The sequence below is a fragment of the Colossoma macropomum genome, unplaced genomic scaffold (genome assembly GCF_904425465.1).
Source record: "Colossoma macropomum unplaced genomic scaffold, Colossoma_macropomum, whole genome shotgun sequence".
NCBI lineage: Eukaryota > Metazoa > Chordata > Actinopteri > Characiformes > Serrasalmidae > Colossoma > Colossoma macropomum.
In genome coordinates this window covers 6,353,197-6,375,241 of record NW_023494807.1, presented here as the reverse complement: position 1 = coordinate 6,375,241, position 22,045 = coordinate 6,353,197, and the positions used below count along the sequence as shown (strand labels likewise).

General features: G+C 43.6%; 1 protein-coding gene across 1 annotated transcript; it reads left to right on the top strand.

The window, feature by feature from the left end:
* The first annotated feature begins 6,496 nt into the window (after positions 1–6,496).
* prdm1a (PR domain containing 1a, with ZNF domain) lies at positions 6,497–18,885 on the top strand. The gene is given in 8 exon segments (XM_036556579.1): positions 6,497–6,975; positions 8,827–9,078; positions 11,098–11,217; positions 12,665–12,917; positions 15,587–16,428; positions 16,430–16,516; positions 16,647–16,775; positions 16,880–18,885. Coding segments are annotated over 8 exon segments (2,265 nt in total). The 5' UTR covers positions 6,497–6,948; the 3' UTR covers positions 17,435–18,885.
* Positions 18,886–22,045: the final 3,160 nt, after the last annotated feature.

Genomic DNA, 22,045 nt, shown 5'->3' with positions numbered 1-22,045 from the left:
ACCTGTTTATTTCTGTATTTATGAATGAAGCCTGTCTGCTTTACCTGCATACAGAGGCTCTTAATTGTGGTCCAGGAGCTGCTGGCTTCCTGCAGAAGAGCCTACAGTGTTAAGTGCCTAATTAGACTCATTTGGGTGGAGCCGATTTGTGTGTGTGTGTGTGTTGGTGGGGGTGAAAGAGAGCAAAGAGAGGAAAGATTTACCTCTTAAAGCTCAGACACTCATCCTCCTCACTCTGAGGGTCCCTGCAGCTCTCTCACTTTTAGGAAAGCACAGCCAGGTAAGACACACAGCTCTGTCCCATTACTCTCACTCCTTCATGTCTGTCAGTCTTTCAACTTCATGCGAACTGCTGTATGGTATAAAGACAAATGCTGTGCAGGTTATAGGTTTTTCTAGATGGTTCTTCAAGGGTAAAGTGGTGATTTTATTTAGAACCATGAGATCCATATAGAACCACGTCATGCTTAAATGTTTTTCTGCATGGTGAAATGGTTCTTCAGATTTAGAGGAAAATATGTTGTATATGGTTCTGCATTGTCAAACCCTTGACATCATAACAATGGCAGAACCCTTTTTGGTGCTATATAGAACCATTTTCTAAAACCATATTTACAACTATTCACACCACATTCTCCATCAATCTGAGTATGGAATTATTCTACATAGAACCATTTCCTTTACTAAAGAACCCCTGAAGACCCATCTTTGTTAAGTGTGTACGTTTCTAACTTTTTTCTGTGTTGTCTGAATCAATGGTTGGTCACTGAAAGGTCAGGATTGTGTCCCACTTTCCCCCTTTTAAAACTGTTTAATCGATTACAGATCAAGATAAAAAGCTGCTGAGTGGGGTAGACGCTCTCTCTCTCTCTCTCTCTTTCTCTCTGTGTTTGGGCTGACTGAACAGTGTGACTGAAAGGGCCTCATTAAACACAATATTCATAATACAGTCTTCGCTGCAAGTAAAAAGGCATTTAATGCCAGTGTTCATAAACAAATATGAAATAAAACAATGCCAGCAGTTTTCCAGCAACTGTTTTGTTCTGTATTAATTCTCTTGTTTCCATTTTCCTGGTGTTCGATACTGTTTTATCAGCTCCACAATGCACTGGATTTTGTTTCTATAGTCTGGCTAGCCCTGCCCCCTCTACACTAGGACTGGCTGTGGTCAGTTGCTTCCTGTGCTACAGTTGGCTAGTGCTATCTAGCCAAGTGGCTCGTGGTAATGCTAACGAATCCTGGTGTAAGATGGGTGTATATTAGGGTGGGCGATATAGCAAAAACATTGCATCACAATACTTGTACAAAAACATGTATCATGATATTTTGACACAGACAAAATGCACTAATAGTGCTACATCTTAAAACTGCCATCAAAAACTCAGTCTATAATGATTTTATCCAGCGTTTTTCCACACTGCACTGCATAAACTCAATTAAGCAGAACTAATTTTGCTCTCTATCTTGTGAAACATGCAGCACTTTCAGTATTTCTTAAGTAAGGACGATATCCATGATTTTCCTAGAAAGTTGTATTGTTGATCACAATACCAATATTTATCACATTAATGATAAAATGTCATCATATAGTCCAGCTCTAGTGCGTATTTACATCTGCGACAGTTTCATATCTTCTCTTAGAGTTATTTGTGCATCTGCTCCACTCCTGAATCCATCACATACCCCGATCTGACATCTACAAACCTTTTTCATGTGTGTGTATCAGTGTAGCATGTAACTAGTTAGCTGACATCTGCATTTAATAGCATGTCCTACAGGCTCGGTCAAACAGGCTCAGCTTTTGGTGTAAATCATCATCAAATACATACATACTGTATATCATTTCACTTTGACGTTGACATTAGTCCCTAATGAAGGGCAGGCCGAGATCTGTTATTGTCCCCTTTTTCGCTCGGCTGCACACACAGCGTGTGCAGAGTACACACTGAATGACTAAACGCAGCTTTGAGTTTGTTTACTGGAATGCTGGAACTAGCTGGAGGCTGTAAACATTTACCTGGTTTTGGTAACTGCTGCGTCAGAGGCATTCTTCTAATGAAATTCTGTTATCAGGCTCTAATTGTAGACTTCCTCGCAAACTATACTGGGGTGTTGTCACTCTCAAGTTTGTTTGGAGTGGTGGCCTTCATGCTTGCTAGTGTATGTTGGTTTGTCATCTGCTTAGTAATAGAGTTGCCATTCTGTAGCTAGGTTCTTGTCCATATTAGGAACTCAGGGTCTAAGTAGTTTTTCTTTATGACTTTTCCTCCAGCTGTTACTGGATCCTTTGAATTTGAAACAGATGCAAAAGTTATGGTGCATTTTATATTTCATGTATCAGTTTTCAATTTTTAAAAAATATGTTAAACTATGCCATATTTAGGTTCCCTGTAAAGGATGTGCTAACTTGTTTTCACTACGAAAATCCACAACACATTTAATTTGACGTAAACTTTTGCGTACAACTTCAAACTTATCACAATAATACATTGTAACATTGCCCACCCCCTAATTGCAAGTGGTCAAATTGAGCATGATTAGCTCTTTCCTAGGTTGTAGGGAGGTAGTTTGGAGATATTATAAACCCCCCCACCCCACCCCACCCCTCCCCTTGTCCAGTGCTGAGCTGGACACTGTCCCCAGATGGCTGGGGTGGGATTGGCAGGATTACAAGCGCTGGGGCACTAGATCCCCAGTCCATGACATAAAGCAAGGGGGGCAGTTGTTCAAACCTCATGCTGGCCACGTGCTGAGCTTGAACCTCAACACACACATATGTGCGCACACACACACATGGACATTACGCGACTGACTCAACCATTGTGGATTAACTTTCCCAGAACAATGGCCACCCCCCCCCCACTTCCATTTGCGCACACATACACACACCAAAGGAAATCTGAGTTGTGTAAGGCTTGGCTCACACCCCCCTTCCATCTCAGCAAGCCTGAGGCTACCACCTCCAGCCCGCCTGCGTTAGTGCCTCTTCCTGGGCTAATATGTGGTTAGCCTGGCTTATGAAAAAGAGGCTGTTAACCTTGAGGCCTTGAGCTTGTGCTGAGAAATATTGATACAATTCAGTGTCACGATATTTTTTAAATATAGCACAGTTGGTACTTCCATTTTAAAATAATGTCTAAAAGACAGCTTACTATATATTTAGTTGTTATTCCTTTTTTTCAAAAGAATGTGAGCACACCCAGCAAGCTACATAAAGAAGATTCTGCACTACTTCTAGGCCAAATATGAGCAAATTTGCAATACTGACCATGTTAAGGTCAGACATTTTGCGAGTCTTATTCCTTTCATCATTGCTTGTGTTTAGATGACTTTCAGGCAGGTTTGATCTGCTCGTCAGAGGCTTTTGCTGAACTTGTGGAGGCCAGCTTAAGTGCATACTGTCATCAAAGCAAAAGGGGGACAAACCAAAAAAATTCTTACATTAAAAATTCTACTTTTTCACTCAAATTTGTGCACTGATCATATAATTTGTAACTGACAACTTGGTATTAAGTTGTAAAAAACTACAAAATAAAAGCATATTCTCCAGTGAACCCTACTGTACACTCCAGGAAGCAAAAGTTGTTATGTAAAACTTCAAATCTGTATCAGTGTGTAGCACCAACAATGCAATATCAGACTATATATATTGTCCACCACCACCTTTAGAAGAATCACAGAAACTCAAACCAAACTCACTCAAGGTTTTTCTTTGAGATGTGTGTACAGTTCAGTTGTAAGTGTGTTTGGAAAGGGAGGGGTGTGTGGTCTGTCTGGGCGTGTTGAGCACTGTTTGGTTGTTGGAGGGGGTGATGTGTTAAATATAAATGCAAATAATGCAGTTGAGATATTTGAATGGGAAGCGTAATGAGGAGCCAAATTAACCTTTTTTTTTCTTGGGGTTATGAAGGACAGATGGGATGTGGTTTGCTCTACATGGCCAAAGGCAGTTAGATTGTATTAATAAAAAGAGAAAAGAACAACTGTAAAACACTGGAAAAGTTCTAGTTGAAGGCTTTGCCATTTCAGTGTCTCTTTATCAGCCTCTCTCTCACTTTTTCTCTCATGCTGGGGGTCTACATCAGAGAACACGGCATTGGAAATGTTCATGCTGGAGGTCATCATCTCACCTGCATGTTCTTTAAAAGTCTCTCTCTCTTAAACTCTCTCACCTGTATTTAGGGCCTACAGCCGAAGCCCAGCAGTGGGCTTGATAGCGGCCCTCTGCAAAAACTAACAAAGCGGCTGGAAGTCCTTCTATCCCTTTTGTTTGGCTGCTTTCTTCCCTCACAGGCATGCAGGCCACATTAAACCCCACTACAGAAGTGAAAAAAAGCCCCCATTCGAATTTGACTTCAGAGCCAGAGAGACCCCTCCCTAACCCCCCTCGACCTACTCTTTCCTTTATGGTGTGGGCAGCTCAAGAGAAAGAGAAAGAAGAGTATGCCATAGTGGTGGTGGGAGTTGGTTACGATGGCCATGGCAATGGGGGCAAACTCCAGTCCTCGCCAGATTGTTCCCAGCTTCTGGTCTCTCAAGACCCAACCGCATGGCAATTTCCAAAAGGAAGCGCTCGTTTTTCGCTAAAAACTTTCAGAGACCTTTGTTGTTGTTTCTTTCTCTGCGGCTTGTTATTGAGTCCGGGCCTGCTTTGGTGCCTGGCTGTGTTGCAGAAGGCCCAGCTGGAGGCCAGATTTCGGGTCTTGCCGTGGGCCGGTCTGGCTAGGCTGGGGGAAGAGACAGACCTTTTAGGGGGGCTGGATCTTATGGGTCGTCCGCTGCCAGGAAGTAGTAGGCAGCAGCTAGTGATGTGGTTAGATCTTTGTCACCAGCACGGTTTGGGTGGGTGACTGGGGGGAATAGGGTGTTCTTGTATATTTCTGACATTGTAACTTTACAGGAGAAAGAAAAAGATCTTCAACTTTAGTGTACATTAATCTAGGATTTTACTGTTGGACTTCTACTGGTCCATTCATCATAAAATGTCAACACAATGTAAAGGGTGGCTGGAGGTTTTCATACAACATTGATTTCTGCATGTGTCTGAGTTTGAAGCCATTCTGAGAAGACCTAGGAGTGGAAGATCTCTTTTTTCGGCTTGTTTTCTCGTCTTTGCTACTCCTCCTCATTATCCCTCGTTCCTCCTCTCCCACACTCACTTATGTCACTGCGTGTGGTGTAGCAATAGATAGAACAGGGGGACTAGGGGATTTCCAGGCTTTTTTTAAAGAAAGCCTCCACTGCTATGGGAGAATCTCATTGCGGCGGGCGGCGCGAGACCGTGGCAGACCACCAGAGATTCGCTCCGTCTGCCATTTGCACTTTGCTCTGCTATTTGTAACTTTCATCTCCAGTCGTGGGTATGACAGCAGTCCATTGCAAAAGGAACAAAACTCAAGTTTTTCTCAACCGTCACAATGCTAGTATCACTGCAATGGTTCTAGAGTGTGTTTAAAGCATTCGCTAATTATTATTACAATGATAGCCTTTGCAATACTGATATCGGGGTAGCATTTGATATGCAAATGAGCCCTCTAGCAATTTTTTGTCACGTCTGCTGTTGACATCCTGACTTTCTTAGACCTTTAGACTTTGAGGATTTCTACTAAATATGGTAATCACCATCAAAGGCTCACTAATGTAATTTTAATATATTACACGGTACATCATATTTACAATATTTAGCACTATAATCGCAATATGGATCCAATAATTGGTCAGAATAATGCAGTCTAGACTGTCCTGTTAAACGTTCATAAATGTGTTTTTTATATAAATTCATGAACATAAAGGTCCAAAAAGGTTCCTTGGAGAGAGTTTTGGTTCCCTTGGGCAGTGGTTCTGCTGGTCCTAAGGGCCCCCAAGTGGTCCACATTTTTTGATCAATTCCTATGGGTTGCACATTAGGCTGGAACAAAAATGTTGGCTGTCTGGGGGCCCTGAGGACTGGTTTGAAAACCACTGTCCTAAAGAACCTTATAATAAATGGTTCTTTAGAGAACCATTTTTGTAAACGCTACAAAGCATATTGCATTCCCAACATTTAGCAATCTAATCAGAGTTTGTCCATACTGTGCAGCCCTAGTTCAAAGTGATACTCCCTTATCTTCCCTTTTACTAACCCACAACACATCCTCATTTCAGCTAAACTAAAAGTACTGAAGTAATGGCCAAAAGGCAACAAAAGGACAGCTAGGGAACCTCCAGCAAGGAATGGTGCCCCCTAGAGGAGCCTGGGGCCCAGGGTCCTGGAGGGGAAAGGGAAGATTGGGGAAGAATGGAGAGGAGCACGGGGAGGAGGAGGGGTGAGGAGAAACGCAGTCATCAATCTGCAGTCCCACTCTTAGTAAACAGCAACAGGTTATTGAGTCACTGGCGCAGGATGTCCTTCCTTCACAGGAAGAGAGTCAGAGGAAGAGGGATCAACACCCCTCCAACCCCTCCCCTCTTCAAACAAGACCCTATCTCTGTCCTATCTAACCCAACTCTCTCTGATATAATGATTGGCGCCTGTTGGTCCTCCTCTGATTTCAGTGAGACTGAGTGGGTCTATGGAAAAATGAATGGATTATAGGGGTCCAAGCATGTTTCAGGAAACTGGCTGCAAAGATTGATTTGTATGTGTGATGTGTGTGGCATAGAGATGACTGAAGCAGGACAGTGATTGTTAGATCGTTTTCCTTGGAGGGTGGAGACAGCTAGAGAGAGAGAGAAAGAGAGAGAGAGGGATTGGAGGGGAGGAGATAAGGGAGGAGCTAACAGCATTCAACAAGACTGAAACATGCTTAGGCAGTCAGTCAAACTCAAGACGCTCACAGGAGAACTCACTCACCATCTGGACTAGCGGTGGGACAGGAGAGGGAACGAGGGGTGATCTGCACCTGTCCCACAAACACACTCCCTCTCACACATACACACACACACTCGAGGGAGAGATCAGACGGCTCTATGTGTGGCTGGAACCAAAGTCTGTCGGTAAGTGAGACTGCTTGAGGTTTTTTCTTGCCTTTGATTGAGCTTTGTATACCTTGGAGAAGTGCTAAAAAACAACCGGGTACTGGATGTTTTATGTCTGTTATGTTTTGGTTGTTTTCTTCTGGGTTGCTTAAACTGCATTTGGTCGGACAGGTTAGTCAGTTGAAAAGATTTTCTGTTACAAAATGTGCTGTGTTAATGCAGTCTGATTATTTATTACAGTCACTTTAAAAAAAGTCTGTATGTTTAAATAGCAAAATGCACTTTTTCTTTAAGAATTTAAGATTTTTTTATATTCTTAATTTTTGTCCATGAAGTGGAATGAATAGTTTGTTTAATTGACTTGTGGAAAATGCAAAGATACGGCCAAACTAGAAAAAGTTTGAATATCTTTAACATACTTTAAGTTTAAAACTGAAGGATTACAAATTGTATTCTTAAAAATGCTAATTTAAATTTTAAGAATAACAATTTGATTTCTTTAGTATTCATATCACTTCAAAATTCAGTTTTTTTTTATAAGTGTAAATATATACGTTTTTTTTCTGATTCGCTGTTAAGCAGTACTTGCTGACAGAAAAAAAAAAAAATACGGTTGTGCCCAGTTTGTTCATGTTCGGTTTCTCGGTTTCAATATTAGTTTTGATCTTGCAGCTGTCCTACACAGAAAATTAAAAGCCAGCTTGCAGTATTCATGTATGTCATCTCTTAACTTGTATCATGGAAACGATATAAATAGGAACATCATTTGACAAATACGCGCATTAAATGAACGCTGGACTATACATTTAATTGAGTTGTTCTTATAATGATATTTTGAAGATTCTCTGAATTTAAAAAAATCAAATAAAAAAAAAAATAAATAAGAAAAACCAATCACATTTTTCATTTACATAAAAAATAAAATAAAATGATTTTTGCAATAAGACGTCTTCATAACTGGCCTTGCTGTGATGTTTGGTGGATTTTTAGATGGTGGTCTTAATGCTCTGGGGTCCAATAGGACTGTCCATAGGTCAGTACTGGGTTAGGAAGTGTTTGAAGTTTGTTTGTGCTGTTGTGGCCCCCCTATGGAAAAGGTTGTGATTCGTCCCCTTTTGTTCTCCACGCACACAGTTATTCCCTAGGATGGTTAACAGAGTCCGTTGCTCTACAACTCCGATTCCAATTTTAGCTCCATTCAGATACAGACGGGACTTCCTTCCTCCGCCGTCCTTGTTTGTGACTTTATTTTTCCAGCCGGAGGTGAAGGGAAACGGCAGTAGAGATAGTGAAGTATGGAGAGTGTGAGGAAAAAGAGAGGGTTGGCGGTAGAGATGTAGCAGCATGTCATCAGAAGAAGCTTGGGACTGTAGTTGGATTTGTATATGTTGGTTTAAGAGTCTATTAAATAACGCATAAACAGAACTCTGCAGTCGCCGCTGGTTGATCTCTGTGTGATTTTTATTTTTCTAGGTAACTCTGGTGTCGTTTTCCATTTCATTAGCCTTCTGTTTTCTAAGGAATAAGAGATGAATTGACTTTTTCCAGTGTGTTACATTTTTCGTTTTAATTTCCTTTTCTGTGGTGTTTAGATCTGGTTTAATGAATACATAAAAATATTTACTCAGCACATTCTAGTGAATGCTTATTTCGTGTGAAATATGTTCAGTAAGCTTTATGGAAATGTCCATATTTAGTTACTTTCCCGAAGCATAACTGAACAAAAACTTTTAAGATCTTTGGGAACTCTAACACACATTTCAGACTGTTGTCCATTCAGGCTCACTCTCAACTCAGTTCAGTAAGCTTTATTAGCGTGACCATAAGAACTGTAAAATGGCATCCTTACACTTTTTCTTTCTCTGTCAGGCGGCCTCTCAGCATAGCTCTGTCATGTTGTCCACTGAGGGGGCTCCCCACACTGCCGATCAGGTGGACCCAAAGATGGACGTGGAGGACGCCGACATGTCCAAATGGACGGAGGCTGAGTTTGAAGAGAAATGCACCTACATAGTGAAGGACCACACGTGGGAGAGCCCACTGGAGAAGCCTGAGCTGAACCGGGCCCAAGCCTCCCTACCCCGTAACCTGGCCTTCAGACACTCGCCTGACTCCAAAGAGGTATGGCTCCTCTCAAAAACGTTCTCACACACACCATCGTGACTCAGTGATGGCTCACACACTCGCAGACTAAGGAACTCATGGCCTGCAGGATGGTGTTTGGGTTTGTGGCGTTGGATTCATGTGTGATACTGTATATGCCATCTGCTCGTAAAATGCTCCATGAGTGAGTGTGCCTATTGTTAGTGCGGCAGCCTACCTTATCTTTATGCCTTAAGGGAACGAAATTCCTGCTATAGTAAGAAAATAGAAAATGTCAGCATTATTTATTTATTTATTTTTTAAAAACACCATTTGCTAGTTTTCTTTGCCCTTTATATTTGGGGAAACAATAGCAGTGGTCAATAAGTTACACAAAATCTTACTACATGAAAGTTTAAAATGTTATTAGCTTTTACTACAAAGTTACTGGTTCAGAGATATAGGTTTTCTTATGACAAAGCAAGACAAAAAGAGAATGAGAGAGGCAGGGCAAGCAAGAGAAAGTCAGACGCTTGTCATCTGTGTTTATGATATACCTCCATAAAGCCGCTCCTGCTAATCACACCATAATTAATCTTCTTTCTCTTCGCTGTCGACAGTGCTTTGCAACTCATGTCAGTGGAAAAAAAAGTCTCAGTAAATGTTGATACTCACCTCAGAAAGTTTCGGCAAGCACTGCAGTGTAGACGTTTTGCCTTCCCCCCATTCTCCCGTCACATCAAACACTCCTTTATCTGGGACAGACAGTGATGTCTGTAGCAGTGATGATGGGTAAACTTACCTTTAATTCTGAATGAGGGGAACCTTTAAAAGGTAGCAAGATCAGCACGATAGATTTTCTCATCACTTGTTTCTCTTTTGTCTTATCACTTCCTTCAGGATCAAAAACAGGGCTACTTTACAGAAGATTAATTTATTAGTTGATGAAAACAGTCGTGAATGGTTAACACTGCTTATGAGTACAGAGAGAAAGAGAGAGAGAGAGGATGAAAGGGAATGTGGAAGTGTGGAGGGCTTTGGTATGAAGCTAGGAAGCTGCGCTAAATCTCTGTTAATGATTTATAAAAAAGGACTTCTAATCTCCGAAATGAACCACCGCTCTGCTGTAGGTTTGGGGGATTTCCTACCTCTTTATCCGCACGGTTGTTTGTGTTTTGGGGTGAACGTTGAAGAAAGGTGGTGGTGGTGGGGGAAGAAGAGAGCGGATCTTGGCCCAGGAGATTAGATTGAAGTTTGGCTGTTGTAATCCAGTGCCGTTCCTCTCCACCTCTGGGGCCTTTTTTCTTTTTCTTTTTTTTTTTGATGCTGTTTACCTCAAAGGAAGAACCGTACTATAATCGTAGGTGTGGATATGTGCTTTGAGGCCTACAGTGGCTTTTGATGCGGTGGGGTGGGCAGCTTAGTAATGAGGGCAGGAGGGAGGGTCCAGGTACTTAATGAGAGGTGAGATAGGGCCAATGAGTCTTCTCGTTCTCTCCCGGGACTGGACATGACCTTGCTGACGCCTGACCCAAGAAGTGGTCCAAGCAGTTTAATTTCATTTATATAGATCAGAAGTCTTGAATCTAGTTTCTGGTCCTGTATTTTGTATTCACTGATAGTTAAATGAACTGTCGAGGTAACCGATTGGCCACTTAATGTCCAGTGGTGGCAAAAATCCAGGACTGAAAATCAGATTCACTGTCCAGATCTGAAGATCTCTGATAAGATTTTTACCACAGACATTCTCTTAAAGAAGCTTTCCTGATAACCAGGTCCAAATGTCTAAGCACCTAGCCAAGGCTCACAAATGTGGCCCACTAACAACAGAATTCTGTCTCTATATCTTTCTCACTCACTCTTTTTTTCTTTACAAGTAATCAGATGACTTGATTGACTGCGGCTTCATTTTAATTGTCATACTTTCTCATAAATGCCTTGTAAACCTGCTCGTAAATCTTACCTAGTAGTGTCTATGACATGATGGAACATAATTTCGAGGGTAATAAAGTTGTTGGATTACGTCCTGACATAACAGCCCCTTTTTTTCCCTTCTAGGTAATCGGTGTAGTGAGCCGAGAGTACATCCCCAAAGGCACTCGCTTTGGCCCTCTAGTGGGAGAAAAATACACCGCAGAGAATGTCCCCAAAGACGCCAACAGGAAGTACTTCTGGAGGGTAAGTCGGTTGTTTTCTTTCAGAAGCTTCACTTTCAGTAAAGGGGGAGCAAAAGGGAGTAGACAAGAGAGAAAGAAAAAAAAAACAACGTAGCAGGTCACTTCCTGTTCCACTGACTTACTTCCTGCGTGACATCACGGGTGCAAGCTGAGCATGCTTAGAGAAGAGAAAAGAAAACGCTGAGTAAGGGTCTAGTGTTTGGGAACCACAGGGCTTGCGTCGGCGGCCTGACAGAGAGTGAACGTTGTGTTTCATCTTGCGTGATCTTGTTTTGACTGTGCCGCTCCTGAATGTCGAAAGGGGGTGTAGACTTGGCAGCGCTCAAGCTTGAGGTTAGGCTCCTGATACGGTAACATGTCAGTCGATGTGTTGCTCGAGACCCACCGGCTTTTTTTGCTGACGGTAGGCCTTGGTATCATGCGGAAAGCATAAGCAAGCTGCCAGTAAAGCCTGTGAAGGTTTAGCCTTCTCTTCCCCTGCCTGTGGCTTTCAGCTGTTTGCTGTCTGCAGCTGTTGTCATGGGGAAAGTGCCAAGTCACTTTGGTCGTGAACCAAACCATGACAGTGAAATTTCTTGCCGTTTCTTGTTGTTTTTTTTTCCTAATTCTAAAAACATTATAGCAGTGGTCACCAACCACCTCTTAAAAATGTTCCTTCCAAATCTAATTAGCTATAACCACTCTCACTATTCGACGTAAACCTTTAGAAGCTAGATGAGGTGTTTTTGGGTTTCAGACATTTGGGTTGGAGCCAGGAGGAGGAGTTGGTGACCATCACATTACACCATTTTAGAGTTCCCCCAATGGAACCCCGCTCTTTACCTGCTAAAGGCCCTGCGTGTTCATATCTGCAGTTCTTTCCTACCTTACAGGAGATCGTAGTACAGAGATAAGGGTGGCGTGGGGTGGTGGGAGGTGTGGGACAGTACAGTAAAACGAGTAGCGGAAGAGTAGTGTCGGTATTACAGAACAGAGGGAAGCCTCGCACAGGGCTGAGTGACGTCATGAAAGCGTTCCTGGAAATGGACAGGTTAGTGTAAACAAGACTTGCTAACCTTAAGAACTAGCCCAAAAACGTGTTCCATTTCATAACCCTGACAGTGTGACCAAGGGAGTCTGTGTGTATGCGTATGTGTATGAGTGAGAGAGAGAGTGAGAGAGTAATGGAGAGGAGACATGCAGATTCAATATGAGAGTGCAAGTACTGGTGGGGGCGTGCAAGCTGAGTCAACCGTGTGGCTTTATAAGAGACTGTAAGCTTTAGTATCTCCCACTTGTCTGTCTATCAGTCTCGAGGGCGAGCATTGAGAGCCACAAAGAGGAACTGAGTGAGTAGAGATGGTGGGAGACAATGCAAGGAATCTAAAAAGCCTTTTTCAAAAAGAAAAGCTGCTTTTAACATATACTTGTCCAGCTTGTGGTAACAAATCACTGTTTTCTGTTTTCAGATTTATGCAGAAGGCGAGTTCCATCACTTTGTGGACGGCCTGGATGAGGAGAAAAGCAACTGGATGCGCTATGTGAACCCAGCCCATTCGCAGGAGGAGCAGAACCTAGCAGCCTGCCAGAATGGCATGAGCATCTACTTCTACACAGTGAAGGCCATCCCAGCTGACCAGGAGCTGCTGGTCTGGTACTGCTCAGATTTCGCCCGCCGACTCCACTATCCTGCCTCAGGAGATCTCATGATGCAAAAGCTCAGTAAGTAGAATGAAAAAAGATTCTTCCTTACAGCAATAGCTTAGTGAAAAACCATCAAATTTACAATTTAATGTGGTTCACAAATGACAATAATTGGCCAAGATAGGTTTGGTGTCTAAAGTTTGCTTGTAAGAATAATGTAGCTAAGAAGCTTGACCCTTCTAACTACAGGTCTAAATCATCTCACATCTGCCTCAAAAAGCTTTTTAAGTAATATCAAATAGAAAGAGAGTCTGACACTGTATGATATGCTGTTATTGGTAACTTTAGGCAGCTACTGTGTATTATTTTGTGGCCAAACTCTCTTTAATACAGTATAATGATATTTCTTATGGAGGTGTTGTTATGGAGGTTAGGTTTTCCTGGCCTTTCCTTACTTTAGATTAAGTCAAGGGGAAGTGTGCTGTCTTCACTGGAAGGATGTAGTCTGTTATTATCATGCCAACTGAACATGCTCTTCTCCCTTTCATCGGAAGATCGGAATACCTTGAGCCACTTCGTTTGCTTGTGTTTTTGTCTCTCTCACTGCGTAATGTTGCTGTTCAGACATAGTTATGTTTGAGCCTAATTACATAGGAGGGGAGGTGCAATGCCGCAGTCATCTGCACTTAAAGACTCTCTTTCAACATGAAAGCTTGCTCTACACGCTCAATCTGTTATTGCTCAACCAGTAATAAAAGTCTCAAAGCGAAACCTTTTGTGTCGTAAGAGACAGAGAGAGAGTGTGTGGAGTGAATGAGTGAGTGAGAGAGACAGAAGAGGAAGGAGACAATACTCAGGTGTGGCGGGAACAGACCAGTCTTAGTGTCTCCGCTCCCCTGAGCCATGCGCATGCCCTCAGGCTATGGGACGCTGTTGCCTGGCCCCCTGAGCTCCACATATACTCACACACAAACGCTAGTCTGTAATTAGGCCTGCTGACCCATGGCTGACACCCAAGCTTCTACCTGCTACCTGAGAGGTGCCTTCTTCTGTGTCTGTATCTCTGTCAAAGCATCAAATCAAAGCCAGTCATAGCACAAACAGCCTTACAGCCACTGCAGTACATGACTCAGTCTAATGGAATGGGCCAAGATGACTGGCAGGGCCTCCCACATGGGACTGATTTAGAAAAGCTTAGGCAGGCTAAGTGCACAGTTCACTGGACCTCTTCTGCTTTTCGAGGTAAAAACAGTGCCTCAGTCGAGCAGGACTTTTAAGGACCTTCAAGTCATCACAGAGGTTTTGTAACCTCACTGAGACACACACACACACACGCAAGACTTGCCTGGGGAGGCGTGGACAGCTCTTCGGCACAACTCCTTAATTTATTTGGCACTTTAAAAGAGAGGGCTAGAGAGAGTGAGGGAGGGAAAAAAAACTGCTCCATTGACTACTTGAACTTCCTGGCGGCAGGGCCGCGCTGACAGATTGATATCTGCGAGATCGCTGGCTGTTTGTTTTGCACAAGCTCTCTGGGGAGGAACAGGATTGGCGCTATCTCTGGGACGGGACGGGGGGGAGGTACCGATAACTTCTAACTGTGTTTACACGTTGCTGCTGGAGCAGAGGGATGGGGGCCCAAGTGATAGGAAGATCATTTGGAGGATACTCGTTTTGCTCACACACACACACACACACACACACACACACACACACACACACACACGAGCCCAGAGAGAGACTCAACCCAGGTCACAGGAAAGGAAGCAGGAAGCGATTTTGATTATTTACATCCTCTTTAAAAGTTTTTTCTTTTATGAGGAAGGGTACAGAAAGGGAGATTAGAGAAAACCATGTGAAACGTAAAATTGACCTTGTCAAGACCTTCTTTCATCAGGCAAGGGGCAATGCTGTGGACTGATAGGAGGATGGAACTCAAACCCTTTAGGACATGATTATTTGCTCTTGAAACATTTTTTAGTCTTTATTTAAAGTCATCACATCTGACACTTGTTTGTGAGGGTGCATGTCTCTCTCTCTCTCTCTCTCTCTCTTTTTTTTAAAACACCTCTCCTACATGACAGGCTTTCTCATTACTATAAAACTGTGTTTATTTGCTAAGGGTGCCAAGAGAGGTGCCTTCATTTTATTTAGAGGTGTCTTGTAGATGTATGCGGTAAATGGAGTCAGGGGCTTTGTGAATGCTTATTAGTAGGAAACTTTCAATCATCCGCTGCCACATCCATTAGATAGTATCAGTGCTTTGAGCAGAATCCGCCCCACTCCACCACCCTGACCGGGATCTGCTGTCATGCCTCACATCCTGTCTGCAGCCCCGAGCTCAGGACAATCTGTCAAACTGTCGTCCCTAATTGAACCACTAGGCTGCTTGTTCTCTGAACCTCCTTGGATTGAGAAGATCTATGTGCTGTGCAACAATGGATCTCCTGTAGCAAGAAGCCAATGGTGTGGGAAGGAGCCCATTAGTAGCGTACCTTAGTTCAAAGAGAGTGGGGCAAGGACCTGTGCATGGCAGAGGGAGAACTTGAGCATGGTTATACTGGTAGCTTTAGAATGTCACGAAATGTGATCAAAAGAAAACTTATATTTGAAGACTTCCACACACTCATACGTAGTTATGTGAACGATCTAGCCCTTGGGACTGTTGGTAGAATGTTGGGTCAGTGATTTAATCTCTGTGAGGAAGTTGTTAAGTCTGATGTGCCATTGTACTGTGTGTCTTACAGAGCAGAGTCTGGCAGAGGCAAAACAGCAGGTATCAGAGGAAAAGCCTGTGGTGAAGAGGGAGCACACAGTCTCAGAGATCCTGAAAGACACAAGGAAAGAGCCCGCCAGGCCTCTACCCACACGGCCCCACTGTCCAGCCAGCCCTGACCGACACCTCTACCGCCGCGTCATCTACCCTATTCGTCCACAACCTCAGCACCACCTCCGAGAGGACTTCATACAGACTAGCCAGACCATCTGCTTTGCTACTCGCTCGCCTGGACAATCTTCAACCACGCCCAGTCCATCAGCACGCAGCAGCCCTGAGACTAGTCCCGGGAGCAGTCCTGCACCACGAGATCCCAGGGAAGCCCTGTCTACCCTTCCATCACTCTACAGAGGCAGCTTGGGTCAGTACCCAGGCTACACCCCACCTATTCCCATTTCCTCCTTCTACCCTAATCCACATTACCTCCACTACCCAATGAATGGGGCTCCTCCAATGGGGAGTGTGTTTCCCCCCTTATACCCCTTCATCAACGGCTTGCTGCCCCCTCACATGCCCCACCCACCTGCCATTCTTCCTCCTGAGGGAGGCCGTCATTTTCTACTGCCACCCTACAGGGAATTTCTGATCCCACCACCAAAGAGTGCCTTCCCTCGAGCAATGACCCCGAAGGACAAGCCCCCGCATGGACACCCTCATGCCCCTGCCAGCGGTTCCCCTACGGCTGGCTCTTCGGCTACCACTGACCAGCAGCCCGCCAACCCTACCTCAGCCCAACCGGGTGCTGGACGCTCAGAGGACGAGGCAATTAATCTCAGCAAGATGAAGCGAGGGCCAGCAGGCTACAAGACTCTGCCCATACCCACTGAAGAAGCAGAACGGCAAAATCAAGTACGAGTGCAATGTATGCAGCAAGACCTTTGGACAGCTTTCGAACCTGAAGGTAAAACAGACTCCCCTTGCTTCACTGCACTTTCCCCGCTCTACTATATACTTCCACATGTGCCTCTTGCTAAGAATCTATGAATGAGACCCTGTCTCTAACTTAACTCCCCCTACTGCTCTGTTCTTAGGTGCACCTGCGAGTCCACAGTGGCGAGCGTCCCTTCAAGTGTCAGACTTGCAATAAAGGCTTTACCCAGCTGGCCCACCTGCAGAAGCACTACTTGGTACACACAGGAGAGAAACCCCATGAGTGCCAGGTGAGCCTGATCTCCACTTATTAGACACCTGACAAAAAAGCTCTGTTAAGACAGTGTGTGCACATTCTTCTATAGTCCTAAAAGCTCTTGCTCCGTCTCCACAGGTGTGCCACAAACGTTTCAGCAGCACAAGTAACCTGAAGACCCACCTGCGGCTGCACTCAGGTGAAAAACCCTACCAGTGCAAGTTGTGCCCTGCCAAGTTCACACAGTTCGTCCACCTCAAGTTGCATAAGCGGTTGCACACACGAGAACGCCCCCACAAGTGTCCGCACTGCCACCGCAACTACATCCACCTCAGCAGCCTGCGTCTCCACCTCAAGGGCTACTGCCTGGCTGCCATGCCATCTCCTTGCTGCAGCCTGGATGAGCTCAATCGTATCAATGAGGAGATTGAGCGCTTCGACATCAGTGACCATGCTGACCGGCTGGAGGAGATCGAGGGTGTGGATGTGGAGAGGCTGGTGGAGAAACAGATCTTTGGCCTGCTCTTTGGCCGTGAAATGGACCTTAAGACCTCGTACCACAAAGGCAGTGATCTTCCGCCGCCACCTCTTTCCAATACCTATGGTCTGTATGAGCCAAGCAGTGAGACATCAGTCATCAAACTCTTGCCTGTCAAGGTGAAACAAGAGACTGTGGAGGCGATGGAGCCTTAGCCCCAGCTCTAGCACACACCCACTAAAAGACAGACTGTCCATCAGCTTCAACTCTGGGTCAAAACTTGGTCTAAGCTGTGGACAGCCAAAGGTGTACATAATCCTTCTCATAAGGAGCCAGGCTCAGGCCTTTGTCTTCAGGGACTTACTGTACTCAGGGCTAAGAGTCACTGTTGCAGGCTGCTAGCGGTCCAATGTGTCCTACACTTACTTTAGGGACAATCATCTACTCTTAATTTCCTAGTAATATTATTGATGTCGATGTTTGTTATTGTTATACTTTAATAATATTTGGTTCAGTTTAGTATGAAACCTCCTTAATTTATTGTCCAATTTGTTATCCTTCAAAAACAATTATGTTTACAATGACTGGGTAATTAATTGTAATTGGATGTTATGTATATTTTTTTCTTTTTTTTGCCATTCTTTTGTATATAGTTTCTTGCAGCCTGCATTAGTTATGTGTTTGGCTTCTGATTATGATGATGTCTAACAGAAACGAGGAGCTCACCTTAATTCAGGGTTTTAATTCTTAAATGCAGGCTGGTATTTAAAAAACAAAAAGGTAGCTCTTTTTGTGGAAGGCTATGGTGGAATTTTAAATTTTGAAATTGTTTCAAATGTTAGGGGAAAAAATTGCTTTCAGATGAACCACCCGCAGGCCTTTCCATAATCTCTGTAGAGCACTCCTTAGTGTACCAGAAAAAGGGCATTTTATATATTTTCAACAAGTTACCTCAAATTATGAGTGTGTGTGTATATAGTCTGTGTGTGTTCTGAAGGAAGTCAGAGGCATATATGATATTTATTGCTTTTCTACTTGAAGAAGAAACCAAATGTCCTGGAGTGCAGCTCTCCATATGGTCCAAATAAACAGGAGTCTGCTCGCATGTAGCACACTGGCTATGAAGCTGAGAGTACTTCTCTATTCACTCACTAATTTTTTCAGAGCAATACTGATACCAAAAGGGGGGGAGGGATGGGAATGAAAAGGAATGCGGAGCTAGTTACCAAAGTTCAATCATTTAAAGAGCAATGCGTGTCTATGTAGTGTTTGTTGCTCTTTAGCTGTTGTCTGTTCTGTACATTTTTGTTGTTTGCCCCTTTTGCGCTCATGGATGGCACAAACCAAAGCGCCTTGGTCTTTATATGCACTGGTTCTTTTTCATTTTTTGTCCATAACTTCTTTTAGACGTGGTTTTGTCAAGTCCAGCCATTGAGACTCTCTTACCTTAAGGCAACAGTATGTGCCGTAAAGCAGTAGCATCTCTTCATTTCTCTCTCCTGACCTATGACCAAAGTCTTCCCCACATCTTCAGCTTTAAACTAAACATAAAAAAGACAAAACAAAAAGAAACTCATCTGTCTCTATGTTTACATACTGGTTTACATAGTTATTTAAGTACAACTTGTTAAAATGTAAATTATGATATAAATGTTTACTGACCTAATGAGACTTTGTCTGTGTTTTTTTTTTTCTTGTCTTATCTATATTTTCACGCAGTTACAGGACTTGAAGAAAAATCATATTATTCTCCCAGATGATTTACAGAGTTTGTAATATTAGTCCAAACCCGACAACACCTTCGATATCTTTAAACATTTTAATGGCATACTGGAGTCAGCCACTTGTGTGAATTATGCACTGAGGTTCACGAGGAAAACTTGTGTGAGAAAATTAATGAACAATATGTTAATCAATCAATTCAACACAGGATCATTTTAGTGCAGGATCAGGCTCAAAACTCCAGGCCCAGTAAAGCTCTAGTCATTTCTTAGACCTATTTGATACGAAATCAATGAAATGACTGAACGGATCATGGAATTCATTTTCTGACTCAGCATTTTCATTTTGCGTTTGAACTGGCGCCCTGCTTTCTTTCCAGCATCTTATTATTACTACTAGGGAAACAGAACATTCAGATATTAGCAAAGAAGGTTCCACTGCCCTCACGATCACGGCCGAAAATAAAAAGAGTGGGGGCTAACAGACTGGCTGAACCTGGGGTGTCTCAGTTGTGCTGATCTGAGGTCAACGTTGATAACTGATCCTAGATCAACAATCCTACTTTGAGCTGCTGAAAGTTAACAACTGGTTGAGAAAAGCAATTTTTGCTTATATAAAAAGAACAACCAATTTATTGATAGATTCTCTTTTGACTACATGTAAGACAGATGAGAACTATTTATGTAATGCTGATAAAATTCCGTGGGGGTTTGAGTGTATATGGTACACTCCCACTCACACATTACATTTTATTCTTTTCTCAGGCATAATTTTTAAATATTTAATGAAAGTTAGAGTATTTAATCCTATACAGCTAAATTTTAACTTTACCATTTATGCCTAGGTTTTTAAAACACATAAGATGACGCCCTTTCTACAGACCACCCGCCACCCCAACCCAATGCTTATACAGACAAACTTTTTTTCTGAAAGAATGCTCGTCTTTTACGCCCGCCGGAGAAGTTTCCAGAGAACAGCCACTGCAAATGGCACTTACAGTAAACAGACATTCCACCAAAGAATTTTTAAACAGTTGAAAGACACAGTCGACAGTGACTCAAGAAGACCCATGGGGCTTTTGTGTAACATACTGCCCATGTGTCCCATCAGGCCTGAAGCATAGCCTTACGCACTAAAAAAGAAACAGATGGGGACCAGGCCCGGACACCCGGAGCGGAGGCTGAGCGGGAGATTCCAGGACACTGGTCCCCAACAAAGGCCTAGTCTTTAGGGAAGCCATCTGAGACTCGCCTTTACTGTTATGAGCTGATAGAAGGGTATGGTTCAAGGATGTGGTTCAATCCAAACACAGTGCGCATACAGTTTCTCAAAGAGAAAAAGACTGAACTAGTGGCTGCCTTGATGTTCAATGTGCCATGACAACACATTTGACAAAACATGCTCCTTACTCTGCTGTGGCCCATACACGTTCTCCGCCTTGCCTCCGCCTTCCAGGGAATGATGACTACAGCAGATCAGAGAGCGTGATTAGGACTTCCGATCCACATTCCATGTAAATTTACGGGCCACATGTGAGCTTTAGAATTATGAATGATAATTGGCTTTCCTCACTTCCTGCGGGGTCCCACCACCACCAGCACCAGTGACTCAGTGAAACCACCAGGCTTGACAAGAAACATCTGCTCTTTCATATAAAACGTTCAATTCTTTCTAAATAAAGCAACATGGCAAATAAGATCAAATGAGACCGAGGTGTCATTTACTGTAAATAAGTTACCCGCCACACCACTGGCGAGTTTAGTGGTGTAACGCCCGAGGGTCTGAAACTGAGGCCGAACTGGAACCTGCAGTAGAATTTAAAAGGTCTCACAGTTTTGCAACATTAGGATACATTTGAGTTAGGACACATATTGCCTTAAAACAGCATGGAGAAACATACTATAAAATAGTATACCATACTATAAAAAACTGCAACAGCACAGCACTTGTCAAAACATACAGTGGTTTCAAATTGAGCTCAATACTGACTCTTCACTTTACCATTCAAGAAAGATCTCCCAGTTGTTTTTTTTCTGACTGGAACATTCCTGTATGCCTAGATTATGACATTTCCTCATACGCCAGGAGTTAAGATTATTTCTTTGTACAACAAATTGCAGTCTTCCTTTCTTCACAGCCAGCCAGGAGCCACAAACCACATATCCAGCCTGCCTCAAACATGCACACAAGTATACACACTCTTTCCTTCTCTACAATGCTATGACTGCAGTGTTTATTTTGTCCAACTGTCACATTTCTTCCACCCGTGAGAAGAACGATACCTTTTGTCGCATTTAACCAAAGGAATGAGACGGAAGACAACTCCGGGGCAGGGGAATTAGGGGGGCCTAAACAAAGAGAGTGGCAAATTGCAAGGACGTGAATGAAGAGGGCATGATCACGGGCCTGTCCTGTCCTCTGACTGATCACAGCGTCTCAGAGCCCCTCAGCACCTGCCAATTAAGGGCCTGGGTTAATGACAGGTTAGCTCTACCCCAGTGGGAGGCTGGAAGGAGGGAGGGGGGCTGTTGAAAATGAGAGGGCACCTCTGGAAAGAGAAGGAGAAGGGAGAGTTTTGTTGTTTGTTCCTCCAAAGTTGTCCACCCCCACCCACTGCTCCGATCCAGGTGTACTCCTCTACTCTCTGGGGGGAGAGGACGGAGGGGAAAGTTGTCTCCCAACACCTCATATAACTTAACAGGCCACGGCTGGGTTATGGGCTTCAAGCCATCTCCGTTTTACTGTTACACCCCCAAATACAGCACATTCGGAAGACCGGACAGACCATGGGGACAAGGGAAAAGGTCTCCAACAAGGTGAAGAGGGAAAGCGACCCAAGACTCTGCCCACTTCATCATTACATAGACTTCAAAGAAAGCTTCCGGGGTTGGGGGAAAAAAAAAGTCATAAGTCAAAGTATTTCCCGCTCACATAGGAATAACAAGAAATGGGTCGAGGAAGGCGCTGGCGACCAGACACCAATGGACAGAACACGGACGAGAGGAAGGAGAGGAAGAGGAGGAGGAGACAGGACCCTCTGATCTTTTTAGTGACGGCTTTACAGGAATGAGAGAGCAGGGCCAGGACGGCTTTACTTAATGAAC